Source organism: Sphaerodactylus townsendi, linkage group LG11 (assembly GCF_021028975.2).
Source record: "Sphaerodactylus townsendi isolate TG3544 linkage group LG11, MPM_Stown_v2.3, whole genome shotgun sequence".
In the NCBI taxonomy this organism is placed as follows: Eukaryota; Metazoa; Chordata; class Lepidosauria; order Squamata; family Sphaerodactylidae; genus Sphaerodactylus; species Sphaerodactylus townsendi.
The window spans coordinates 30174631-30201218 of NC_059435.1; the positions used below are offsets into that span (position 1 = coordinate 30174631).

Below are 26588 nucleotides of genomic sequence, written 5' to 3' on the forward strand. Positions count from 1 at the left end.
CACCAAGCCTCTCCTGGGGGATTGCGCTGGTGGAGCACGCAGCAGGCGTGAGAGGCCTCCCGCAGCATTCCCAGCATGACCAAAAGGCTGTTTCCTCACATGCGTCCCCATGTCCCTATGGCAGTACGCCCCTGGAGGGTCCGATCTTGTGTGCCGCAGTCACATTTGGAAGGTTCTAAATTGTATCAGACCAAACAAACCGTCTTCTCCCAACTATGTAAGTTATGGTTAGTGGTTGGGATGTACATTGCTGTAATCAGATGGGCTGTTGTGGCTGCTGCAGTGACTTCAAAGCCTTGAACTTAGCTGAGATGCTGCCTTTCCCTTCAGGGAGAAACACATACTTCTCCAGTTAGCTGAGGGGCTCTCGCTGTTGTCACAGAGTCCCAGTTGCGTGCATTGTGTAGTGAAAAGGTAATTTTGTTCCCTGAATGCAGGAGAGGAGCTAAGAGCTAAACATTGTGTAGGTGCATGTATACATATAAAACCCAAGTTGTTGATCCATTTCCTACAGGATAATAAAACAATACCATCTGTTAGAACTGTTCCAAGCTACAAGCTTGCACACTTTATTATTTGAATTGCTCTGAGTAAAAAGTTTTACTGTATCAGCGTGGAATCCCACATATACATTTACTCAAACATTTTATTTGAAGAAGTTACTTGGGTACTTGAAACCCTAGGCTAGCTAGCCCTACAAATGCTAATGAGATACTAATTAATAGTTCACAAAAATCCATTTAATACCATGAGTGGACTGTTTGTGTAAAATTTTGCTGTGTAATACATGTTGGCTGGCAAGTCCTGACATACTTACAGCACATGTTCTGCTCCTGATAGCAAATGTGTAATGATTACCTTCTGCATCATGTGATAGGAGCTACCTGGAACATGCTATACTTAATCAGGCTCTAGCTTGAGAGGTCACTCAGAGGATGTCCTAAATTGTGTCCACAACTATTGCAGTCTTATGACTTCTGGGAGCTGGACTTTAGGGCAATCACTGAGTCACTGTATTTATGCAGCAGTTTACAATTTGATACTCCATAAGTGTCTCATAAGAGAATAGTAATTTATAGATAGGTTTTGTGATGCACCAATAAAATAGGATTCTTTCAAAGAGTGGTTTCAAACATGTATTTCATAAATTTGCGATTCTAAAAGATTAAATTCTCAATATGTAACTTCTTAATCTTCTGTGATGTGTATTTTGTTTAGAAAGCATTTGCCAAGCAGCTCAGAGATAAACACAAATTGATTCTGTATGGAACAGCTCCAAATGAAGTGATGTTGACTAAAGAGAAATGTGAGTCTCCATGATGGCTGAAATTCTTCTGATGTTTGGCTGATATGTTGTCAAGGCAGGAAACTTTTGTCAGCACTGCCTGATGTTTGAATTCATCTCAGAGTGCCATGATTCATGATGTGTTGTGCCAAAAATTTGGAGTAACTCACACACCAGGATACTTTGTTCTGACACTTTGTCCTAGAACTCAGTTGTTGACTTAGATTTATGCATCAGCATCAGAGCCATGTGATCCTGTAGTTCTAATACCACAGTTCTTTCTGTAATAATGAGTTTTAGAATTGCACAGCCATCTCCGATTAGATGGATCATAATTGGGTTTACAAGAAAGGCAAAGCAGGATCTCAGGTAGGTCTTCACACCTGGCCAGAAAATCCTCAAGCAGACCTTGCAGTTTCAATCTTCACCCTTCAGATTATGTGTTCCTGCATTTCAGGAGATGGTTACTTGATTCTTGGGAAAAATAAATAATTCCACATCTCTTGTTCTGGAAATAATGTAGTCGTTCCCTTGGAGTGCCAAGTTGAAAGTCATGACATCAGTCAGTACATCAAAATCCACTTCCGTTCTTCACCTTCCTTATAAGGATGCAACTTTTTCTTCAAGGAAAGCATTGATAGATTTTAGTAATTCTGCAATCTTGTTTTGCATTGCTAGCTGATAAGCATCTCACAACACAGTAGAAACAGATCTGTGGGTTTCTTTCAGCTGCAGCTCTTCAGTGAAATTTCTAAACTGCTGATCTTCCTGTTGAAGCATATGAAATTGACAATTACCAGGACTGTTTTCCTGCTGTTTTCTTTCTTGAAGTATTTGCCAACAAAATTATAATGCTGAATATTCAGTGAATAGGAAAAAAAACTTGTGATTACTTTTCAAGATTGTGACAAGGCCTACTTTTCTTACCATTGTTACAGGTGTTCCATCTGTTGTAACACCTACAAATGTATCCATTGGAACACTGGCACCTGCCCATACATTGTTATTTGTCTTCTTTACATCAGTATTACGGGCATTGGGTACCACTGCAGTCCACTCTTGTTTTAAATAAAATTATACCTGCTGAAGTGTAGCAACAAAGTTCCAGTTTGCCTTGTATCTCTTCAAGGATGAGGGATGAGTGCCCAACAACTTTTCAGATCATTTTGCATTTTATTTGCAACATCTGCACTGATCTGGGCAATGCCTCATAACTAGAATTTGTTTTAGTCATTGAACTTCTGCATTGTTTGAACTGCTTGCTTAGTGATTAAGTAACGCATTGCAGATAAAACACAAGGGTTTGCCTCCTTTTGTCAGGGAATGCAAGATCCTTCCCTCATTCTGTGTTACGAATTTGATTTTTGTCTTCAAGCTTGTGTTCCTTACAACTTGATGGCATGCGCTCAGAGGAGCCATGCATGTACAAAGTGTAGCGAGACATCTAATGCTGCTTACTGAAAATTCTAACATAAAATCCTTTCTGGGTTCCATAAACAGTCTTTATCAGTTTTGCAATGCTGGCAAGAAAAGAGTTGTTCTCCTGGAGGTGATCTCGGGCATCTTGGCTGGGTGATTTCCAATCCATACTCAGGGAGGCAGGACTAAACGATGTCACTTCCTGTGAAGGTCTGGACTCCATCTTAGGTCCCCAGTATTGTTCCTGCCTCAGCAGGGAGAGCAGTGCTTGTGTGGGGCTCCAAGCACTTTGTCTGTTTTTGATCTTTCTTCAGTCTTTACCTTCAAAATTTTCATTTGTCTAGTTCTTTTTGTTTGGTGTGCATGTTCCTCTTTGTCTCTCCGGGTGGTAAGCCTCCCTTCCTGATTCCCGCCTAAACGAGTGCACCATAAAATGGCCGCTCAGCATTTCTATTCATGCTCCTTTTCACCCCCGCCTGAAACCTTTGGCAGGTCGGCGGTGGAGAGCACCCGGGCAGCGACCCGCAGGTGTCTGAAACAGCCCGTTAACACTGGGACCTCGGGTGAGATCTCCCTTCCTCCTCCTTTGGCTGCCTTGAAGGGGCGGCGGTGGTAGTGGTAGAAGCCATAGTTTCAGCAGCGCCTCAGCACGTGGTGCAGGCTCCAGGCACCAAGGCTCTGGCAACAAAAAAGACGCGCCAAGAGTACTTGGGGGCCCGCGCCAAGGCGCAAGAGCACCAGCGTCCCAGTCAGGACCGCGGTGGGTGTAGCTCCTTCTTCCCCCCCACGCGCCCAAATACCACAATTCAGCCCTGCTGGTGGCAAGGGCTCGGGGGAACGTCAAGAAAATCAGGAGAGCGCCATCGGTCCGTTAGCGGCCGAGGAGAGCAAGAGGCCCTGATCCTCCACCAGATCTCCGCGGAAAAGGCAAGATCAGCGAGTGATGGTGGGGGAGGGAACTTCCCAAGCGGCTGCAACTCCTAATATTGCAGATCCTGCTTCCTGGACAAATCTGTCTGCCCAAGAGCTTATGAGCCTTTTCAGAACAACAATAAGGGAGGAGATCTCTTTCCATGATAGGGAAAGAGAAGCCTCTAAACACAGGGGGAGGCGCAGATCCCGGTCAAGGAGATAGGTGCAGATATCAATCTAGCTCTTCTTCCAGGTCTCCACCCCCATCCTCTACTTACAGAGATCCCTTGAATTTGCCAGAGGAGGAGGAGGTTAGTGCAGGAGAATTGGAGGGTTCCTCTGAACATTTTTCAGAGTCTGAGGAAGGCACCATTGAACCTAAGGGAAAATGCATTAGGGTTTTCAAAAAGGAGGATTTAGCTCTTATTATGGCTAAGACAATTTCAACTTTAGAATTGCAGGACCCAGCGGACGCTGAGGGTCCTTCCACATCGAAGAAACCAGTTAAAGGTTGCCCTAAGGGCAAGAAGGAAATATTTCCGCAGTCAGAAGATACCCCAGATGCCTTTCCCCTTCCATAGTATTTCGAGAAAAGTATAAAAACGGAATGGGTCAATCTGGAAGCCAGCAAGAGCTGCCCTTCCTATTTAAAGAGTCTGTATGTGCTCCCAGAGCATATCCATAATATTACAAAAACTCCTCTGGTTGATGCACCAGTCGTGGCCCTACAATTGGGTGGGTTAGTCACTAAGGATGGGGAGGGCATGTTAAAAGACGCTGCCGACCACAGGGGAGATGTATTTTTGAAAAGGATCCATGACAGGCTGGCTCTATGCATTAGGGCCCTCGCCCCTTCATCCACCATGGCCAGAGCCACAATACTATGGCTTCAGAGACTTCTCATCATGATTCCTCCCGAAGCACAAGGATTAAGAGAGGGTTTAGAGTGTGTTCTCATGGCAGTTTCTTATTGGGCTGATTCTACCTTTGATTCCCTCATGCTGGTTTCCCGGGCATTAGCATTGGGTATAGTGGTGAGGAGACAGGTCTGGCTGAGAGCTTGGTCAGCAGACTTCCACTCTAAGCAGGTGGTGTCTACATGATTATCACGGCGCTAGGCTCTTTGGAAAGGAGTGAGATGCTGTCCTAGTAGAAACTAAGGGAAATAAAAAATCCATACCTAGGTATGTCAAGTCAGATCAAGGGTCTTCTACCTATAAACTTTACACTACATTCCGTACACAACGTACACTTGCCTGGGCTCCCAGGGATGGCAGACGTTGGTTTCCCCAACAACAACAACATCAACAACAACAATCTTTTCACAGACGCAGCTACTTCAGCAGTTCCTTTTGCCCCTCCAATCCTCATCAGGCCAGCAGAGGGGCAAGTCCTTCCAGTCCGAACGTTCTTCCAAATCCTGACTGCCATCACGCCCCAGTCGGTGGTCAACTGCAGCTTTTTCACCACCACTGGGTGAAACGGCCTGGTGAACAAACTGAGACCGCTGGGACCAAGGAGGGAATTAAGTGACATCCAGGTTGCCCATCTTCTGGAGAATTGCGAAAACGCATTTCCAAGGCCCCGTTTCAGGACATATCCTCCCCAATGCAATCCGGACAAACTAAAGAGAACACAAGAGGCCATTCAACACCTATTGAACATCCAGGCCATCAAACCAATACCCACTTCGGAGCGTTCCTGCGGGGTTCACTCACATTTTTTCACAGTGCCCAAGAGGAACGGCAATTGGCGTGCCATGCTAAACCTTCGATATGTGAACAGGTGTATCCGTCTTCGGCGTTTCAAGATGAAAACACTGAGGTCCATAGTGGAGGGTCTTCGTCCAGGCGATTATTTAACATCTCTCGACCTGATGGAAGCGTACCTGCACATACCTATCAATCCTCTCCACAGACATTTTCTTCGGTTTGCAGTGGGGTCAGAGCACTTCCAGTACAAGGCTCTCCGCTTCGGGCTCGCCACGGCTTTGCAAGTTTTTTCAAAGGTTCTTCAACCGCCCATCATGGCTCTCTGAGAACGGGGTTTGCACATTCACCCGTATTTGGACGACATCCTGGTCCATTCCGGATCCAGAGAGCAAGCCCTTCGGGATCTGGATGTTGTCCTGCCTACTCTTCGTCACCACGGGTTTCTGGTCAACATGCATTCCCTGATTCCAGCCACACGAATGGAACACCTGGGGGCAATCATAGACACTGTACACAACCGTCTTTTCATTCCCCCCACCAAAATACTCAAGATCCAAAGGTTGGTTGCAGGCTTCCTCTTAGCCAGAAGGGCTTCCCTCCTTCAATTGGTGAGATCGATATGCTGCAGTGGGGGAGATTCCATGCATGGACCCTGCGAGAGTTCCTGCAGCCTCATCAATTCCAAGTTATGAAAAAGGAAGACAGGTCCCTGCAGATCACCAGCCAGCTTCACACCAGTCTTCAATGGTGGTCTCATTGGTGGAATCTCTCCATGGGAAAGGTATACATCTACCCACACAGACGGCAGCTGTTCACCGATGCCAGCCTATGCGGGTGGGGTGTGTCATTGCAGGGGGACATGGCCCAGGGTCTCTGGACACCGACTCAATCCCGGCTCCCTATCAACCTGCTGGAAATGAAAGCTATTCTTATGGTGCTCCAGACCTTTCAGCCCCAGCTTCAGGGTTGTCATCTCTTGGTCAGGACCAACAATATAGCCGCCAAGGCACACCTGAATAACCAGGGCGGATCCAGGTCCCCTCGGCTTCATCAGCAAGCGACGGAGATATTGACCTGGGCCTAAAAACATCTCTCGCTATCAGCAGAGCACATCCAGGGGAACCTCAATGTGCAGGCTGATTGGTTGAGTCGTCAAACAGTGATCGTGGCCAAATGGAAACTTCATCCAGCATTATTCCAACTGATTGTTCAAACCTTTGGTCGTCCCAGCATAGATCTGTTTGCCTCCGCACAGAATACGCAGCTTCCTCGCTTCTTCACCAGGTATTTTCATTCTCAGGCACTGGCGGTGGATGCCCTGGCAGTTCCATGGCCGAGGGAGCTTCTTTATGCCTTTCCGCCGACCCGTCATTCCGAAACTTCTCAGGAAAATCTGGTCAGAGAGGGCCGAGGTAATTCTGGTGGCACCATGGTGGCCCAGGCGTCCGTGGTTTTCCTCAATTCTTCAACTGACAACCTCTCCGACTACCCATACCCACCGACATGTTGTCTCAAGGGCCCATTGTACATCCCAACCTGAAGTTGTTCTGTCTGACCGTCTGGCGCTTGTGCGGAGCACCCTAGCCAAAAGAGGTTACTCCAAACAAGTCATAGCCACTATCATCACGTCTCGCCTACCTTCCACTTCACGGATCTACGATTCCTCGTGGAGGATTTCTCTATCATGGGCTCAGGAAAACAACATTGATCCATTGTGTCCTTCCGTTCACAGATACTGCAATTTCTTCAGATCGGGTTCGAGAAAGCTCTCAGAAGCGCAGCGCTCCGGAGGCAGTTAGCAGGTCTTACAACAATCTGGCCAAAACTGCATGGTGTGCTGCTTTCCAGGCATCCCGACATCCTGAGGTTCCTCAAGGGCGTAGCACAGAAACAACCTTCTATAGTCCACAGATTTCCATCTTGGAGACTCAATCTGGTTCTTTCAGTGCTCACCAAACCTCCCTTCGAGCTGATTTAGTCAGTGGACCTAAAGTGGGTTCACATGACACTTTCATGCTTAATTGCCATTACCATTGCAAGAAGGATATCGGAACTCCAGGCTCTTTCTGTTAATCCTCAGCTTTGTATTTTTCATAAAGACAGAGTGGTAATGCGTCTGGATCCGACATTTGTACCAAAGGTAGCTTCCACCTTTCACCTGAAGCAGGAGGTCATCATACCTACCTTTTGCCCATCTCCTTCCCATCCTAAGGAGATACTTTGGCATACATTAGATGTCAGAAGAGCTCTCAAGTCCTTCATTATTCGAACAGAGTCCGTCAGATGAACTGAATCTCTTTTTATAAATGTCCATACACCTAATCTGGGAGCCCATATGTCGAAGGCATCACTTAGTTACACACTCAGATCTTGCATTATTGAAGCATATAAAGCCTCTCAAACTCCTGTGCCTGCTGGCATCACGGCACATTCAACACGGAGTGCTGCAGCTAATGCAGCATTATATCGATACATTCGATGTATGCAGAGCGGCCACATGGTCATCTACTTCATCCTTCATAAGACATTATAGGCTACATACTATGGCGGCTAATGAGTCTGCCTTCGGCACTCAAGTGCTTGAACATATCTTTGGAGACTAAACTTCCCACCCGTTATGGGACACTGCTCTGGGAGGTTCCAGCCAAGATGCCCGAGATCGCCTCCAGGAGAACGGTCCATTGGTACTTACCCTGAAGGGGCCTTCTCCTGGGGGGCGATGAGGGCATCTTGGCCCTCCCTGGGGTTTTTTCCAGTCTCCAAAAAATCATATCTTTCAATATGGACATAATTGTTATTTACTCAGTTCTTGTTAGTTAGTTCAGGGTGATCTTGGAGTCCCTTACAGAATCTTGTCTTGTTCTGATGTTTCAGTGTTTATTATGTTTGTTCTTGTTACTTCCTGTTGTACTTCTTGAGCCAATTAAGGTTTTTTCCTACTGCTGTGTCAATCAAATACTGGGGACCTAAGATGGAGTCCAGACCTTCACAGGAAGTGACATCGTTTAGTCCTGCCTCCCTGAGTATGGGTTGGAAATCACCCAGCCAAGATGCCCTCATTGCCCCCCAGGAGAAGGCCCCTTCAGGGTAATTACCAATGGACCGGTTACAGCTGTCACCACTAGAAACTTTGTAAAGAATATAAAGGAATTTTTAAAAATGATCAACAGTGCCATCCTCTGTATACTTACTTGGAAGTAATTATTTTTATGTTTGATCTTATTCTGAAGTGAGTGTTGATGGCATTGCATGCCAAATGCCCTAGTAGTCTTGGAGGACACTGTGCCCCCCTTCCCCCAACCATATCTTAGTATCTTACCAAAAATGGGTAAACCGTAAAGCCCGTTCTGCCCCTTTTTCTGATCAATACATTGTCAAAGGTAAAAGGCCTTACAGACACAGATTTCCCGTGGGTGAGGCCTTCAGTGCTCGGATGGGGAGAAAGGGAAGGGAATGTTCCTATAGGCTGGCCTTAATCTTGGCAGGTGGCCAAGAGTACTCATGGCCACAGGAAAGACAATGCAAGAGCAATAAATGAATGCCTGTTTTTCTTCTCAGTCTTGGTAGCCAACTCTCTTTCCTCTGGTTTGGGCTTGTGTTTGTGTCTTTTTGGTTGAGCCTTCTTTGTTCATCACATGTCTTCTGCACTCTTTGGCAGCTGGATAATTTTCTGTTTTCTCTTTCTATGTTTTCCAACCTTCCTGGACAACTGCTTGTCTCCCTTAGCCTTACCATTCACACATCCTCAGCAGTTGCCTCTTTTCTTTCCCCTCAAGTTGTGCATGCCTCTTCAAATGCTTCTTCAAAAGATGCTCTTTTTGCTTTTAGCGCTGCCTGCAGGATTTCACTTTCAGGAAAGTGAAAAAGGCAGGGATTGCAGAGCAGTCCATCAGCATGTCCTGGAGGATGCTGAGAGACTCAAGCTGTCTGCTCAGCTATGTTGGCTCAATTGAACTGCACGTCTTTTCCAAACCATGCTTCTTGTTAACTTCTGATATAATGACGCAGTTGCAGGACTTTGAACTGATATATTGTTTTATCTTTGAAAAGTTTACATAACTTTCTTAGTTGGGTGCATTTTGCTGAGGAAGTTATTATGAAATGACAGGGTGAAATATGGTACTGTCTAACCATAATAATAATAATAGAATGCTTGTCTAAGCAGCCTTTGTTACAAGGTAATTACAGCAGAATAATCCCCCGATGTGTGATGGTGTGCTGATTTCACCAAAGTAAGCCAAAGCAAAATAGGGAGGGGGGGGAACTGTAGGCAAATTATTCTTTATCAGTTGCCATTCATCAAATAAAAAACCTTAAAATGGAAATCCTACTATGACATTAATGGATTAGAATTTATTGGCAAGCTTAATCATAATTGTTACCACAGAATGTAATGGAGACCATGTTTCTTTCTTCTGCTACAGATGTAAAATTAGCATAGATTAAATTATCCATTTCAGCCACCCAGTTATAAAATGTCTTGTAGCAGAAGTGAAATTCAAGGCAAGAATTGTGCTCTTGGCTTGAGGTTTGTGTGCTCACATTTGTCCATGAATACTGAAAAAACCTGCAGGTAGGATCATTATATGCAGATTGTATGCAAACAGTGTAGTTGGATGCAGGACTCAGCTTGCTCATCCTGGTGTGACTGTGACCTGTGATTCAGGCTGAAGAATCTTACTGGAAATCTACTATTTTGGTTCAGAAACTTAGATAATCTTGTGGCACCTGAAGAGCTAACAGATTTATTGCAGCATAAGCTGTCACTGGCTAGAGTTCAGCGCATGTGATGAAGTGGGCCCTAACCAATGAAAGCATAGGCTATAATAAATATGTTTGTCCTTCAGGTGCTTAGGATTTTGTACCTGTGTGTTAGCTGCAACTGACTAACAAAGCTACCTCATAGGACTTGTTTAGATCAGTATAGTAATACAGTTCTTTCAGATTGTTTCATGTGCCACTCTGCATAACTTGTTTCACTTCTCTCAGCCCAGTAGGAAACAAACACAAAGAATCGAGGTTGCCTCTCAAACATTCTGACTTCCCCACCCTCAGCAGCGTCCCATATGTCATCTGCCTTAGAAGAACAGGGTGCCTTTTATTGCAGGAGGCCTAACAAGCTGTCATCTGAAGAGAAGTTATGGCGGGGAGTCCTGTGGAATGGCACCCTTTTACTACACGGAGCCAGCATTTATCTGACATCAAAATGAATACGTGCACATTACTGGAGGGCATGCAGCCCGTTGGAAGAAATACTGAACCAGTAGTGCAATAACTTTTAGAAGGACCAACTAAAATGTCACACAGCAATTTTTCAGATTGCCCAGAACTCTTCAAGATAGTGTAAGAGTCTCTGTAAGCACTTTAAAAAGAAGGGGAGGGAAAAGAAACCAGCAGTCATTGGGATTCGTCTCCAGCATTAATTGAAACACTTCTATGACAGAAAAGAAGTTTGGCAGAAAAGTAAACTGCTGCATCAAAATGAGAGATTGCTTTCAAGAGGCATGTTAGCATCCCTTTATTTAGTGCTGAATTGACCATTTTAAGTTAATTAGTACTTTTGTAAGTTGTATAAATTGCATTGAACTTTTGAGGCTGTTAGCTATTTTAATTATTTTCATCTTTTTAAATGGCTGTTGCATTTAGGATGTGGTAAGCTACCTGGGACAGCAAGTACCGTTTTAAAACATTTGACACCATCATTCCTTTTCTCTTGGATTGTGATGGGAAAGTAACGCTGTGCAGCTGCTGCCTTTTCTCCCTGGCGTAATGTATGTTGCCATCTGTCCCCACTGTGACACTTTTGTCCCCAGCAAGCATCCAGACCAGGCTTTCTCCCTGCCCTCATAGTCTATCAGATAGAAGGTTAGGCCACAAGCAGAGGTGTTTCCCCATTAGACAAATCTTCAACATCTGCATCGGGTCCTCTGTCACAGGTATAGGTTGGCTGTGCTTCCTGTGGATTCTGCTTTTGAACTATTGTTATTGAATTAATGGGTGGAACCAGTTTGGTCCCTTAAAATTAATTAGACAACTTGCAGAATTTGACCCATTTTCATTAGATTAGCAGTGTGCATTCCCTGTACCAGCTCTACCTCTGTCCTGGGACACTGTTCTAATCCCTAAAAAGAGAAATCAAAATTGACCAAAATTAGTATTCGGGAGAACTTGGGAGTGCTTGGGAGAACTCAAGGGAATTCAAGGGTTCAGATGCAGAGGCAGGCAAGGGCAAACCACCTCTGAACTCTTTTTGCCTTGAAAATCTCACAGGGGTTGCCAAAAATCAGCTTTGTTGTGACCGCACCCCCCCCCCCAAACCCAATACAAGCACATACTCTGATATTTGAGGCTTTTCCAACTTTTTCCATTTTTGAAAAACAAAACAAAAACAGGGCTGGGCTATACTATATAACTGCAAAAAGATTGTACGTGAATTTGCTCACTACCTTACTGGAACTGATTTTGCATCTAATATAGCCATAGTTTGAGGACTTTAAAAGCTTACCCTGGTCTGTGATGTAAATGTAAGACAAAGTTGGGGATGAAAGCAACCAACGTATTACTCTTCACAATAAATGAAGATCTACATTTAAGGACATTTTTGTCTGCCAGTTCAAATTAGAGGTGTTTTCACTGGCCAGAATATAGCATTTAATGCTCTGCTGCATCTGTATTATTGCTGATGTAAAACTATTATCACTTCTGATTTTCTAGGCCAATGCACACTTGTGTTCCTTTTGTGTTCTGCTATCATGTGGGTTCAAGAACAAAAAAAAAGTATTCAGGTAATATGCCTGATCTTTATTCTGTCAACTTGTAGTGCTTGTCTCTGTCTCCTACCCAACGATCTCCGCACCTCTCCCCCCCCACCCCCCTTATGCTGAAAGAGATTGCTTTATGTTGAATGCTTGGTCTGAATGGCAGCTATTCCTGGTATGAAGTAGAGCATGGAATCTTGTTGGATGCTTTCTTCAAATCAGTATAGACTTTGGGTTTTGCTGTTTGCTGTGTTTGTGCTGCCCTGTCACATTAAAAGTATAGGCACTTGCTTAGAAAAGCTAATTTTGTTTTGCGTTTTGGCTGCATGGAACTTGATGCTCCTAGACTGTCTGCAGAAGTACATCGTGTATTGAATTATTCAGAATTGAGTCACTGAGAATGCAAACAGCTTTTGATAGATGGCCTTTAAGTAGATGTGTTCCCCAGTACCAAAAACATCACAGGTCATGATGCTAAATAACCTGTTCCAGCTTAACAAAGACCCCATATCTCTCTACTCATTTTGTTCTAACTAGTAGAATTAGAACAAAATATGTAGAGAGATATTTGAGGTCTTTGTTAAGTCCATTGCAGATTGTAAAATTTCCATCTCTTGTTTTATGTATTTACCCAGCAAATATGTGAGGAAACTTGTAGTTAACTCCTAAAAGTCTCTAGCCTTCTGAAAGTGTTGATGGAGTACCGGTACATCCCTTGTGCAGCTTCAGTAAAAATATCGGCTGTTTCTAATGAGACTCTCACTACCTTGTACTTCATCCGGTCTTTTAGTTTTTTAAGACTCAGGTTCATCCTCCACAAGGCAGATCAGAGTTGCAAGGAAGTCACATGGTGTCACATGCTTGATGTTAAGTACTGTCGTGTGTGTGTGTGTGTGTGTGTGTGTGTGTGTTGAAAGAGATGTCTAAGATTGTCCTCCTTGCTCTTTGAAAGCCACTCCTTCATTATTCACTTGCCTTTGTTAAACTTTTTCAACTTTTCACTTGCCTTTGTTAAACTTGTCAATGTCTCTTCTTTCACAGTCTCTGTCCTGTCACTTTCTGCTGTTTGCTTTTCCACCTTGTCAGTGCTCTGTCTCCTGTTTCTTTATTTTGCTCCCTTTCACAACCCGGTATCTTGCCCCGCCCTTATCGTGTTTGTCCCTTTACTTTTTCCAGCTTGGTAACCAATGCATGTGCCACTTGTTCTGGGTGTATCTCCAGGACTAATATTCAATTATACTCTTGCAGCATTGTCATCAGGAATTCTTCTTTTTGACTTCACGGTGATCGATGAACATCTCACCAAAGCTTAGAACTGAAAATGTGTCTATTTGGGGAAAGCACCACAGGAAAAGCCTGGTGGAGTGTAGGAATGCAGACAGCAAGAGGAGCACGGAAGAAATATAAGCTAGTCAGTTGTACTTAGAGCTGCATGTTGCCTTATGCGTGTTTACCCAGAGCAAAACCCTCGGTTGGTTAAGGGTGCATGTTCCTGAATAAATGTACATGAGCTTGCAGTCTTGTTAGCCTATTTGAGGGCTTAAGAAAGATCTCCTCTCTTCCTGCGCCTGCTGTTACCTCCTGCCTGCTCACTTTTCCCACCCATCGCACCCCCAGCCCCATCTGCACACACTAATTATCAGTTCCACGGCTCCTCACCCACACTTGGCAGCATACGAGTTCTCATCTGCAAAAATAGTTTTCTCAGGCAAAGGCCACAAAAGCACGTAGCAGTGCTGTGTCAAGCAGCTAGGGGAAAGGGGAGAAGACAAAGGAGAGCTTTTGTGGACGGGCTGGGTTCTGAGGTGCAAGCTCATACTGAGAGCATTGGATGACAGGATGGCTGAGCCAGGCTGAGGCAAATGACCAAAGGCAATGGTGGGAAGATTCTCCACACATGCAGTACTAAAACAGTCCTTCCCACTGTTGAGTGACCTACCATTCTTCTGCTTCTCTGTGCATGCTTGCACACCAAGGCAGGAAGAATCACACCGCTCGCCACACTAGTATCTAGTCCAGCGGTTCTCAACCTGTGGGTCGCAACCCCTTTGGGGGTCGAACGACCCTTTCACAGGGGCCGCCTAAGACCCTCTGCATCAGTGTTCTCCATCTGTAAAATGGATAAATGTTAGGTTTAGGGGTCACCACAACATGAGGAACTGTATTAAAGGAAGGCTGAGAACCACTGATTCAGTCCTTCTGGAAAATATCTCTAGAGAGGCTGATGACTTCCCTGGTAGGTTCCATAACCTAGGTTCCTGGTGGACCTGGTAGGTTCCATGACCTAGGTTCCTGGTGGACCTAGCCAGTGGGTTGAAGAGTATTGATCCAGAGCATGTAAATACATTTCTACATATAGAGATTAAAATAAAATTTGTAGTACAAGATTTAGGTGAAAAAATATGCCGTTCAGGAGTGCTTGCTTTAGATTGCATGTGAGAGGTGATCAAGCGCTCTTGCTTATAGAAAGTTTCTTGTGCAGAAGAATATAAATATTGAGGAAAATTGTAGCCTGGCTCCCTCTAACGTGCGAAGTTCCATGTGAATGCACGGGAAATCATTATCTCTTAAGTTCATGAAGGGTGAAATGCTCTTCTGTAGCCTACAAGATGCAAGGCATTGCATATTCTAGAATTCCCACAAATCTAGAATGTAGGATAAAAATCCAGCAACTTGGAAGACCTAACAAGGTGTTTTGAGAGGTATATAATTGCTGCTGCTTCATTTCTTCCCCTTCCCTTCCCATTTGTTGTAAAGTTAAACATACCAAATGAGGTTGTCATGCTGTGCATTGCCCTGCCTCTTTTGCTGAGTTGCAGTCATGTAAGATTTGGGCAGGGGATTAGTGCAGAATATTGGTCTTGTATCTTGCAGTGTGTCCAACTAGAGCAGGGGTCGGGAACGTGCGGCTTGGGAGCCGCATGCGGCTCCCCCGCCCCTGCACAGCGGCTCCAGACACAACACAGCTGTCCGGGAGCAGGGACTCTCCCCTCCCCAGACCTCACAGAGGTCAGCCCCCGACCGCGGGCGCTCCGGCAAGTGAGAGCGCCATGGAGACGGCTGGCGGCAGCCCTCCTCCTTCTGCTAAGGTCGGCACAAGCGGGGGAGCGGCAGGCGGCTACCGAGCCTGGCCCCAGAGGGAGGACAGGGCCGCTGGCGGCGGCGTGGCGTGGAGCCCATAGACTTGGCCGAATCGGCCAGGGCAGCGGGCGGCAAGGGGAGCCGCACCCGCTCAGCGGGACAACGGCCACAGCCGCAGAGGGCACCAGCAGGCGCTGGAACTGCTGCCCGGACGGGCGAGGAGGAGGGAAGCAGGAGGAGGAACCCAACGCCCAGACGGGGCCGAGGTGGAGAGGACTTGGCAAGCTCTGGAGGGAATAAAAGGTGGAGGGCTGCACGCGGAAAAGGGCAGTGTACTGAGTAGCGAGACGAAGAGGGAGAAGGACATGAGAGACCGGGAGAAGGAAAAAGGACGAGGTGGGGAAAACGGAGGAGAAGGTGGTGCCAGGGAAAGTCAGAAAGAGGACAAAAGCAGGGAGGGAGCACTCCGTGCCAGACAACTCAGAGGTCCTGGTGTCCCAAGCCTCACCCCAGCTGCCCAGGCAAGCTGTGGCCCCAATGGCTCCCACAACAGGCATGCAGCTGCCGCCACTGAGCCATCCACTACAAAAAAGGATTCCCTCCGCATCTTCTCTCCGTCCAGTGCACGCGCCCACAAGGCTCCACCCTTTCCCCGCACACCCGCACAGAAAATGTTCAAAATGTGTTCTCTACGCAAATAAAATACAATTTTCTCTATAGCACCTCATGGACTCCACAAGCAAAACACCACAACTGTCTACTCTATAGAAAGTGTAAAGGCAAAAAAAACCCCCATATACAGGGCTATCCTCATTTCAAATGTCAAAAAGTATCTGTGGCTCCAAGTGCCCTCCCCTCCGTGGAAAATGGGTCCAAATGGCTCCTTGGGTGATAAAGGTTCCCGACCCCTGAACTAGAGGTTCCAAGAAAAGAATGTCCAAGGAAGAAGAGACTCTGCACATGTATCATCTTGTTACGCCCTAAAAATCAGAGCCGTCTTCACAGCATTTTAGGCCCCCAGGCAGAGCAGTACACTGGGGCCCCTACCTACACAACCACACACAGGAATCAAAGTATAAATGGTCGATAAATTTGTAATCTTGAATAACTACTACATGCTTACCCTACAAATGTTCCCAACGAATCTCAGATTCAGTCTCTAATAACCAATGGCATATAGATATAACCAATATCATTTCTATTAACTATTAAGTGAGTTGAAGTGATATTAACATATATGCTTTTACATTATGTAGTGTATGAGATATATACATTTACGTTTAGTTGCAGAGATGACTATATTATATCAGAGGCCAATGCCAATGTCCACTTGCTAACAAAAAATTAATATTCATTATTTTTAGTAAAACACATGCTAACTATGCATTTTCCAGTAACAAGTACTTACTTACTTACTTACTTACTTACTTACTTACTTACTTACTTACTTACTTACAGCTAGTCTCAGCATACCTAGATGAGCATGAGGCCCATATGCTCATGGGGTCCCCAGGCAACTGCGCAGCATGCCCATGCGTTAAGTCGGCCCTGTTAAGAATTCCATTTTATTTTTAATGTTGAAAAGAGAGTTTAATCCTTAAGGCTACAGATGTATAAGAGGTAACAACTAGGGAAGGGCTATGCAGGGCTCTGGTGCTCTGTATTCCTGTTCTCCATGGCTAACAGAAATCTAATTGAGCAAAATAAGCCTGGTTGCATATTGCTTATTTTGTGTAATTATGTGTCCTTTTTAGATTTACATAGTTCTGCTTTTCTTGGCACAGTGGGGGATTTTTTGAGAAAGGGCTAAGGCTCAGAACAGAAGGAAATTGCACATTATCACAGCGGCTTCAATTCTGGCAGCATGTCTCTGTTTCTAAACTAGTCTAGCTATTGACTGTTCATTTATATGTATGATATGTTTCAGGAGAGGGAAGGGTTCCAGATTTCTTGAACAGTGCTGGAAACTAGCAGAAACGCTGTCCATTAGAGTATACTGGGCTTTTAAATAAACCAGCAGTAAGTGGCTCTCCCTTGGTCATTTATCTGTCCCAAATGATTTGAAGTGGAATACTCTAAGGCAGTTTCTTTTCTAGCCCTTTCCTAGATTGTTGTTGATACTTTTGTTTTAGATCAGGTACCTGTCATCATGGTCCCCCTTCCCTTGAATATTTTTTTTAAAAATATGTATGCAGTAATATTTTTGTTAATACGTAAGTAGTTGAAGTACAGGGTGACTGTTATACAAACTGAATAGGACCAGTGTTAACAGGATAAAAATGCACCATTCATCTTTTCCCCCATTCTGACACATAAAGTCTGCTGAGTGAGCTTGGAGCTAGTCACAGTTCTCTCCGAACTCTTTTCACCCCCCACCTGTCTCACAAGAGGTCTGTTGTAGAGAGGAGAAGGGAAGGTGATTGTAAGTTGTTTTGAGGCTCCTTAAAGGTTGAGAAAAGCGGGGTACAAAAGCCAACTCTTCTTTTTCTCTGCTGCATGTTGCTGATCAAGTCAGCCGTATACATAAATATCTAAATTAAAACATGTGTCTCCTGTAGTAGAAGATAAAGTCAGCAAATTCCTATAGCTGAGAATAATTTTAGTTGGCCTTACAGCATCCATTCAAGAACATATTACTGTAACCAGATTACAAGCATGAGGCTTACCTAAGACTATCTAACATTCATGGCTGAGGAACTTTACATGTTCTTACCTACTTATATCCAGATACATCCAGAAACTTTACATGTTCTACCTACTATGCCATCCCATGTCAAGGATGATCAGGGATCAGTAACAGACACAGTTTTTAGAAGGACACTTCACATCAAAGCGAATACTTCTGCAAAGGTTATCTGCAGTAGAAAATCAGAAGCTCTCCCTCTTCCCTAGCACGGTCATTTCTGCTCTTGATGAGGCAGTGCTGAGTTCTTTTCTGTTATTACCCAGGAGGTAATTTGTTGAAACTCTTTGTTCTGACTGGCTATATGGAAATAGCATGGGGGAGGGTCATCTCATATCTTTTTTTTTTTTGACATTTCCACCAAATTACAAGTTTGAGGGATTTTAAAGGGAAATCTGGTAAAACTGCTAGATTTAAAACTTTGTAGAATGGCTAGATTTGAAGTGTATTTTGGGAGTTGGCAGAATGTTTTGTCTAGTTCATAGCTCAGTTTTAGAGGAGTGTCAATCTTCCTTCTCCACAATCCTGCCTCCCTATCAAGTGTGGTGGGAAGCATCACCCAGAAGATGTCCTCCAACTCAGTGGAGAAGAGGCAGAGGACTCTAGACCTATTTTCTTAGAGGAGATTAGTGTGGGTAACTTATTAGTGTGGTGCAGTTTTGTCTGGCCCTTCTTCTAAGGAACTTTGTGCAGTGTGCACAAATCTCCCTTTGTGTGCTTAGCTTCACACAGCTTGTGACTTCCATGATGGAACAGAGATGGGGTTTGAATGCAATCAAAGTTGAAACTGTCTTTCCTGTCTGTATGTGACTGAAATATTAACAGAATTTTGTTTCATATCTACAAGCATGGATGGTATAGTTATCGGCTCACCTCTTTAATAGCTCCTGTTAGAGCACATTTCCGTTGAAATTAAATAAAACCCATAGTAAGGTTTGTGTCATGGTTCAGAAGAACTTTGTAACGTCCTTTTTAGCCCCCTTTCTCCCCAAAGGGATCAAAGGATTCATTTATGGCACTGAACTTGATGGACCTTGCCATTCTTGTGTATTTGCTTTAGGTATATTATTAACATCAGAAACCCAAATATTGCTGTCTTTTTTGTTGGTTTGTTTTTGCTTGTTTTCTGTAGAGGATGTGCTGAGTAAGGATGCTGGGGAGTGTGCAATATGCCTGGAAGAGCTACAGCAAGGAGATACAATAGCCCGATTGCCTTGTCTATGCATATATCATAAAGGGTGAGTGCACACAGAATTCAGTTCACTACGAATGTTGAAATAGGGCCTGCGAAATGTTTTTTGTAAGTCACCTTTTATTTCAGCATTATTTTTGTCTGTCACCTCTTTTGCCATCTGCCTTATCAGAATATTCAGTTTCTTCTCTTTTGCAAGAATCAATTTCAGAGTCAGATAGCTGTGATAAAACAGACCTGGTGCAAATATTGTCAGATGCTGGGAAGTAAAAATTGAAGAATGCTTTTAAAATTGTCTCCAGGCTGTTATAAAACTTGAGTAGAACCAATTTGAGAAATATTCTAGATTTCTGTCTCAGAGCTAGTGGTCATTTTCTCATCCTTACAAAGGGGGGGGGGTTGGAGTGTTCATGTTGTTGTGCATGTTAAAGGCAGAGCCAGGGGTCTTCAAGCTCAGTTTAGAAAAAGAAGAAGAAGAGTTTGGATTTATATCCCCCCATTCTCTCCTGCAGGAGACTCAAAGGGGCTTACAATCTCCTTGCCCTTCCCCCCTCACAACAAACACCCTGTGAGGTAGGTGGGGCTGAGAGAGCTCCGAGAAGCTGTGACTAGCCCAAGGTCACCCAGCTGGCGTGTGTGGGAGTGTACAGGCTAATCTGAATTCCCCAGATAAGCCTCCACAGCTCAGGCGGCAGAGCTGGGAATCAAACCCGGTTCCTCCAGATTAGATACACGAGCTCTTAACCTCCTATGCCACTGCTGCTCCTTCTGGCCATCACATTAGTTCAGTGCTGGTGCAGGAAGTCTTTGCTTTGACTTCTTAGTACAGTCTTTATTTATTCATGCTCTCCTACAGCTCTGTAACAATATCATGGTGGCAACTTGCATACATCTTAATAAACAATGATTAATATAATGCATCTAAACATATCAAAATATAAAACTAGACAGAATAAAACTAGAAGAAGCAACAAGATGTATCTAAAATTATCCTAGAAATAGCAATCAGAACATCTTAATGGACCTGCATTTTTTGTATGACAGGAATTTATTTTTATTTACCAGTTTTCCCTTTTTGGAGCAAGAGGACTTGTGTTGAAATACTGGGCTAAACTCTTCATGAATACAACTGGCTTCAGTGACTGCTTGACCAAACTTGGATTTGCTAGTGTAGACACTGGTCCATTAAAATAAGAAGAGTTCTCACAGCTGAGAAGTAGGCCCAGTTCTTGCAAACTCACTTCCTGTCAGCTGATCTCAGGCTTTGGTGCCCCTCCCCTTAATGATCCTTCCCATTCCCTTTTCATACCTGCAGATGCTCTAGAGCAGGAGTCAGTGGCAACTACAAAACTGGTAAACCAGTAATTAAACTTAGAAGACCATTCTAAGTTACAGACTCCTGCAGGCCTTTAGTGTCAGCTGCCCAAGATAAGACAGTCTGTTGTTAGATAGGGATGGGGCCGTGTTGGATCATATGACTGTGCACCATACTAGAGCCATGCATATGGCCTCTGAATGGAGAAAGGAGCCTCAGGATTTGAGTGATTCTGACATCAAGCAACGATTCCATGGCTTATGACTCTTGGACGTGCTGATCAGTGCAGATTCCACAGGCCCACTGCCTTGTTCCTCTCTGACAAGGAAATCCTTGCTTTTCTTTCTAGTTTATGACATAAGTAACTTTACTGTTAAAAAGAAAACAACTGAGATTTTTCTTTCATGTGTGAGAATCACAGCCAATGGAAACCCAATACATCTTTTAAACTTGCCTATTTAAATGTTCCCTAAATGTAAGGGTATTTAATGGGATTTGAAAAAGGCAGGCTTAACACGGATGTGTTTCCAGGATAGTTTTTATTTCATGCAATCTTAGTGGAGCAATTTATGAGTCACCTTAAGACACAAAGCAATAAAATAAACCTTGGTTTCCTATGGTGGGTTTTAAACTTACCTGTAATTGAAATCATTTTGGTTGTGGGAAATTACTTAAATCAGAACATCTCTATTCCCCCATTTTACGAAAAATAAAAAGGTGTCATGGCCTCTTTCTAAGTGTGGCTCTTATTTACTGCAACTTCTCAGTAAGAAGAAACACTGACTTTTATTGCATGACCTTGTCTCCATGGTAGATAGCAATACGTAAATTCAGTTCCTTCACTAAGTAAATGAATTAATGAAAAAGTCATTAAAATAATGACCTTGGCTTGATTTTTACATTTTGATATAAAATTCTTGATTTCACAGGAGAAAACTGTCCAGTAACTATGCCGCCTTAGTGATATTCTTTCTTGTCTTTTATTCTAACAGATGCATAGATGAATGGTTTGAAGTAAACCGGTCTTGTCCTGAGCATCCTTCAGATTAATGGTTTCTGTTTTGTAGGTAACTGCTGCTGCTCTTTCATATTAATTGTAATTTGTTAAAAAGTATCACTAGCCAAAGCTTGTACAATTTGTAATCTGAAAAGCTGTGTAATTTCAGTGAATGAATTATGTCCTGTGACCATAATTACGTTGCCCTTTCTTTTAAACTACATTCATAGAATGCTTACTTCAGGGATTAGATGCAGTTTGTTCATTTGATCCTTGCAGATAATAAGACCATAAATGGTACCCTGTTTACCTGACTAAGGAAGACTAAGTTTTTTCCCACTTGTGCTGCACTTGTGCTGCTAAGGAACCGGGGGTGGTGGTGGTGGTGGTGGTGTCATAATACACAACTTAGTTAATATGCAGTAATAAAATCCCTTTTGTGTGTAACATTTTTGTTGATGACTGAACAAGGCCACTTGTAGAGTGGTTTCTGTTGTTTAAAGATTTTACTGGGCTTTGAGGAAAATTAAGTTCCTTCTCTGTGGCTTTCCTTGTAGTCTCTTACACTGATCAACAGATGTAAAGGATTTGAAGGTCTGTCTTCAGAAGTTGATGTGAAACTGGACTTGTGTTCATTTTGGACCAGGAAGGCAGAGATGGAACGTTGCCCAGATCACATCTCACAGTGTACCAAGAACTTGCCTAAAGGAGACACAGGGATTCTGAAAATGCTGCACAGGAACGATCCTCTTCCTTTATGGACTTTATGGACAACATTTTGTATCTACAGGCCAAAGTTACTAATTTTCAGTTTAATTTTTTAAACGCTATCTACAGAAGCAGAATATTGTTGCATTCTTTCCTGAATGGAAGCTTTGTGCCCTAGATCAACACTATGGAACATTTACACAAGGAAGATGCCATTCTTGGGTTGGAATATTTCTGCCCTCCTCACCCCTCCTGCACTGAAGAAAAATAAGTGGCAAACAGTGAAGTACAGTCAGATGATGTGACCTCACTCAAGAAATTCCCCATCTTGTCAATATGCCATTCACACTTTTTCTGTGAAAAGAATGCAAACATTCCTTGACTTTATCAATTTTTTTGAGGAAGTAACTCTTTGCCAGGATGCAGCCCAATGGGCAGATTGTTAATTGACAGGCTAAAGAGTTGTTGAAATCTCTATACTGTGCTCATTCCTGTATAAGTCTACAAAAGTCCACTTTTACTGCTTGTGGATATCAATGCAGCAGCAGCGAAAATTGGGGGTGGGGGCATAATTTAGCAGCTATGCAATTTTTTAAAAAACAACATGGGAAAATAAGAGTTACCATCTCAAGTGCTGCCGATCATGGTAATTTTAATGGATATTTTTAAACCGTTTCAGGTAGTTATTTTCTTTGTAATACTTTACTCTCCAAGTTGTGTAACTGCAAAGATCCATAAGGCGATATGATTCCTGAAGTTTTCATGGGAACGATGGGACCGGATTTGAATTCTTGTGTGTATTGTTTTTAAATCAAAGGTTGTTTCAATGACAGGTCATAGTAACTTGCATCCAACACATAATTCTGTGTCCAGTGGTTCATAATTCATACCAATATGGGTTTAAGCATCTGCTGCTGGGCAGAGAGATTGGCTGTCTCTTCAGTCATTTAATTCATTACTGTTCTATTGCAGCTTACTATGAATTGTAAATGGAGGTATCTGGGGGTTTGGTGGGGAAGAAGCTCATTAAGAGAAATTATGAGTTTAATATATTTGTTTCCACAAGGAAAGGGGGCCTGTTTGGAATTTATTAAAGTACCTTGTGAAGTTTGTAATAAGGTGAAAAAGTATTGAATAAAGGTGACTGAAAATTTTAAAATGTTTAAATAGAAGAAATAAGCTGTATGTCACATTATTTCATTATTCTTCTGTTGACTTCAAGAGGCATTTTTTTCCTCTTCTGCTGGTTCTCTTGTTTTAACGTGCAGGGACGTCAGTAGAGACATTTGCTAAGCTCAGAAATGTATGCCCCTACTGGATGCTCAGTGCCCTTGGACTCATCTCTGCCCCTTGGGAATCCCAGACTGAGTGTACAGCCCACTGATCACTCCAGTGACAGCTAAACTGGTCTAAGCCTTTTAATAGTAATGTGGGTTTTCTGGGGAAATTTTCCAGAAATTTTTCTGCTTCAGGTTTGAATAAATAATTTAAATACTTAAATGACATTAGCAAGATTTAAATAATGCTTATACAAATAGTGCAAATACAACATGTACTAGCATGGATCATGTACAAGCACTAGGGTTCCCCCATGCTTTGCGTCCTACATTTAGCCCATCCTGCAAGGCCGATTTGCAGTCCTGACAACTATAGACAAACTGGCTACACAGGGTGAGAAATTTTCCATGAAAAAATATAGCCTGAGAAAATTTGCTGGAAAGTTCTCCCATTTTGGAAAAATGTTCTGCTCCATATCACTGGCCTATAGTATAAGTATGTACCAGGTGCTGTTATCAAGAATCATTGCTGACTCCAAGAGGAGGAAAAGTAGGTGCTTTCTTTATTACTCTCACCATATCCAACATTCTCTTGTGGGCAGAAATAGACGTTTGGAAAACATGGGATTCACTATTTCCAATCTGCATATGATGAATAATGAACACATGTAGGGAAGGAGGCGGCACAGCAGTCTTCTCTTGCAACTTTTCCTGTATCCTTCAGCCCTGCTAATTTTTCTCATTGGACTGATGCCAGTTGATCTGAGCTAGGCTTAAGGGTAGCAAGCCAGCAGGAAGACTGCAGAAAACAGAAATGTGGAGGGTGGGTAAAGAGTGAAATATATTTCTTTCCTCACTATTTGTGTCAAAGACAAATCAAAGATGGACAGGAAGCTTGGGATTCTGAAGCACCTAATTCCGTCCTCTGCAGGACAATGACAGGGTGGTTTCTAGTCGACAGGCATTGGTTTCTAGGCTTGTGGATTGAGTACCAGAACTGTAGTGCAAGGCAGAAGCATAGTACAATTAAACCTGGCTTTAAATTTTGCACTTGTACTTTGAAACATTACACATTCATATTTTTCCACAATATCCCCACCTGCGAGTTTAAATCATCTCTGCTGCATCCGCTGAGATTCCAGAATGTTATAGGAAGATCTACTGTGGTGTTTTGTGCTGAGGTAGGGACAATTTAAACAAACTTCAGACTTGAATGTACTCAATACTGTACTCACTTTTTTAGCTTTCTCAAGGACCTGTTTTAACATCTTATGTAAACACCTGAAAATGTGAAATGTTAATGTGAGAGGCAAAACGTAATAACGGGAGACAGTGCACTTCCTTGAAGAACAGAGTATAAAAATGCTTCATCAATGAATGATAATAGGTCAGCATTGCCAGAACTGGTTATAGTTCTCTGTCAGGTGTACAATCAATGGCTACCTGGTTTTGATCCCAATAATATGAAAAAATGGCTCTGAAATCAGAATACGTGGGAACTTCTCAGTTGTAATTGTCTCTACTAATTCAGAATCCTTCAAGGAACTGCAAAACACTCATTCATTTGAAGCCTCAAAAGGCTTCCCCATTTACATCCACCTGCTAACAAAAGCAGATGTTTTCATTAAGGCTTGTTAATATTGTTTGCTTGTTTGAATACTTAAAAAAAACAGAAGCCCATCATTCATGTCTCTGTATGTCCACACCAACCCCATTTAATTCCTCATCTGCTTTTGAGCCAGAATGAGAATTTCCCAACCCTGTCTTGTGTGTGGCTCTATGATGCAGACGTGTTGGTATGGAAATTCCCCACTTCACCGTTGCTGGTGAGTTAATCTCAGTGCTGATCTTCTCAATAGCATATCTTGCTATTTATACTTCCTTGTCTGAGGTTTTAAGCCTCAAATCTCTTTCCTTTACTTCCTCCTCGTAGCCCGTCTCACTGTACAGTTTGAACATTTTTTCTGCTCTTTCTGAGCAGCTCTCTTTTTGACCTCAGCAGTTCACTGCACAGGCCTAGCCAAAGGAGGAGCTTTTTCCCCATAACTTTGGGTGCAACTATTTCTTGGTGTCTAATGGGGTTAACTTGCCTTAGATGACTGTGGCCTCTGATCCAGCCCAGGGCAGTGAAACATAGAGCAAAATGCTCAAAACTACCCCGGTTGTTTTTTTAATTATTTATTAACTACAGTGGGTGCACTGTGTTCTGCTGGATATACTGAAAGACAGAAGTGCATTGTTCTAAAATAGCTTAGTTATGAAGCTAAATTCTAGTATATGGAAGCAAAATGGGAAAGGTTTAGGATGATGTTCCTTGAAATTCTTCATGCTGCCCAGTGGAGTTTTATAGTGAGGACTTTTGTCTGTTAGTGCCACAGGCATTCAAATGTAGCATGAAACAAGCAAAGCTACCCGGAGCTGTGTATCCACCATTTGTTTGGCCCCGTTTTAGTGGCTGCTTTGTCTACAACAGGGGTCTGCAACCTGCGGCTCTCCAGATGTTCATGGGGCCGCAAGTTGCAGACCCCTGGTCTACAGTGATTTGCCAGAAAGCCCATTACCTGACCCTTTTTAAGCCTTCACAGATATGTTGCAGTGGTTGCCTTCAGCGACCTGCAGTACGAGTTTTTATGCACCTGTGGCAGTTCTTGTTTTCACTGGATGTTTCTTTCCAAGAATTTTCCTTCTTGGCCCAGGGCTGAAAGGTTTTTAATTGGTAGATTAATGGACTAAAGTGATAGTTGACAGATCAGTAGGGGGCAGTATTATGCATTAAATTTTATCAACCCGTACTAGTTTTTTCCTACTGTCCCTCAAAAGAGCACAAGGATGCATAGTGAGCCCCGTGGCACAGAGTGGTAATCTGCAGTGCTGCATTCAATGCTCTGCTCACACCCTGAGTTCAATCTTGGTGGAAGTTGGTTTCAAGTAGCCAACATAAGGTTGACTAAGCCTTCCACCCTTCCTAGGTTGGTAAAATGAGCATCCAGCTGGGGAAGGCAGTGGCAAACCACCCAGTGAACATAGTCTGCCATGTGATGTTACATCATGTGTCAGTAATGACTGGTGACTGCACTGGGGACTACCTTTACCCTTACCTTTTTACCCTGGTTAACAACCCTGAGATAGCTTGAGCTGAGAAGGATGGAGAGGCCCAAAGTCACCCAATTAACTTAATGGCTGACTGGTTGAATTCCCAACATTTGATCTGCTGCTCTACACAAACTCTCCGTTTAAACTGGTGAGTCT

The 26588-nt window shown here is 43.4% G+C and overlaps 1 protein-coding gene across 2 annotated transcripts in view; it reads left to right on the plus strand.

Moving 5' to 3' along the window:
• The window catches only part of ZNRF2 (zinc and ring finger 2), a 63785-nt gene extending 40547 nt beyond the window's left edge, over positions 1–23238 (plus strand). Inside the window, exons 3-5 of one of the 2 annotated variants that reach the window (XM_048511121.1) lie at positions 18983–19088; positions 21350–21424; positions 21912–23238. In XM_048511121.1, coding sequence (XP_048367078.1) covers positions 18983–19088; positions 21350–21407 — 164 coding nt within the window. In that variant the 3' untranslated portion in view covers positions 21408–21424; positions 21912–23238. The remainder of the gene's footprint in view (positions 1–18982; positions 19089–21349; positions 21425–21911) is intronic. The other variant, XM_048511123.1, reaches the window with a different exon arrangement.
• The last annotated feature ends 3350 nt before the right edge of the window (positions 23239–26588 follow it).